Below are 1,512 nucleotides of genomic sequence, written 5' to 3'. Positions count from 1 at the left end.
ATACTGAGGTGCAACAGACTGGGGAAATGAATGATGGCCACCATGTCCAGATGTGCGGTGTTGCATGTGCCTGACAGACATTCGTACACCGAGTAGTAAACTCTTGGCGTTAGCTCCTCGCCAAATACATCTCCCCAAAACTTAATTACACATTTCAATCCATCCCCTAGAACTATCGGTTCAGGATGCGACGTCGAAACCATCGACGGAGGATATTTGCATAAACATGATCCATACAACAAGGCATGGGCACATCTGGAACTTAGTTTTGAACACGACATCCATCAACGTGTAAGTGGTACTTCTAGCATGTCTGAAGTAGGCTTTGTACGTTTGGGGGTAGGGGACTCGGGTTCCTGAAGACGCGACGCTGTAGTTGACGATATGGCTGTGCCCACATTCACTCCTTTTGGAATGGGGGAGATATCTCCTGTACGAATATCGTCATTCTGCCTGCCTTGAATTTCGCGTTTCTGCAGTTCAATATGCTTAGGATCCGCGATAGGTTCCATTTTAAGTCGCGCAGCCTCCATGGCCTTGATGAAGTCTTCGTGCACATGGTCGAACTCCCGCGAGCGATATGCAGTTTCGAGGATATCGCGCAGTTTCGCCAGCACTGTCTCCAGTGGTTTGTAGTAGTCTGGGAGAAAGTTAAGTACGCAGAGTTTAAATTCTCCTCTGTTGTCGATGAGAGTTCGCTTCGCCAAGTACCCAAATTCTCCTTCGAAGAGTGCCCTCCAATTATCGCGAAGAGGTTCGGCGTCCTCACTGTTGTCCCAGAGTTCTCGACGTCGATGAGCTGGACCATCACGAGAAAGACAGATATAAACAAGGACCCAGAGGAAACTCTCCATGTCATGAATTGCATCATGTCGAGGAGCTGATAACGTCTCGTCTGGCTGAACAAAGTAGCGGCGTTTACGAAGTAATTCCCCAGACATAAAGGGACGAGTGCCCTATACCAAAGGAGAAATCAGTGGGATCTTAGTTAAGAAAGTAATACTCATACCGATGCAGGATCATCTGCGAGCGTTTGATGGGAGCTAAACTTGATTGCATTGTCATAATCAATGAGGCAACCTTTGAACACCCTCTTGCCATTCACCATGACGGGCACGACGAGGACATTCCCTTCGCTAACATCACGATGCAAAACATCTCGTAAATAAGAATTCTTGCGACCTAGATCATCTTCAGCCACAGCTCGCCATCATTCTGACACTACTCACCTTTCACTGCGTCGGCGACGACGCAAAGTAATTCGTCGGGAGAGAGCGCATACTTGGTTGGCCATCCATATGTCCTGACCATTAGTCTTGAGTGAACCTTGCGTAACGGTGGCAGTCCTCGCCCAAGTCCCAGCGGAGGTAAGAAACCCTGGTCGGGAAGATATCTCGTCGTGCCACCCCGCTCGCTACCCGGAGAATCAGGTTGGTAGTTTGGAGCCCCTGCGGATGGCATGGCCTGTTCTTGATTCATCTCGATTGATCTTGGTGTGTCTGCCACGACCAA

General features: G+C 49.1%; 1 protein-coding gene across 1 annotated transcript; it reads right to left on the bottom strand.

Moving 5' to 3' along the window:
* Positions 1-284: 284 nt before the first annotated feature.
* On the bottom strand, positions 285-1,461 carry FIBRA_09189 (uncharacterized protein; the record flags this gene model as incomplete). The annotated part of the gene is made up of 3 exons (XM_012321511.1): positions 285-956; positions 1,010-1,182; positions 1,230-1,461. The coding sequence occupies 3 exons, from the start codon at positions 1,459-1,461 to the stop codon at positions 285-287; spliced, it is 1,077 nt and encodes a 358-aa protein (XP_012176901.1).
* Positions 1,462-1,512: the final 51 nt, after the last annotated feature.

This window comes from Fibroporia radiculosa (assembly GCF_000313525.1).
Source record: "Fibroporia radiculosa TFFH 294 genomic supercontigs, scaffold13322, whole genome shotgun sequence".
Taxonomy (NCBI): domain Eukaryota; kingdom Fungi; phylum Basidiomycota; class Agaricomycetes; order Polyporales; family Fibroporiaceae; genus Fibroporia; species Fibroporia radiculosa.
Note: the sequence above shows the minus strand (reverse complement) of the source record. Positions and strands in the feature narration are given on the sequence as shown.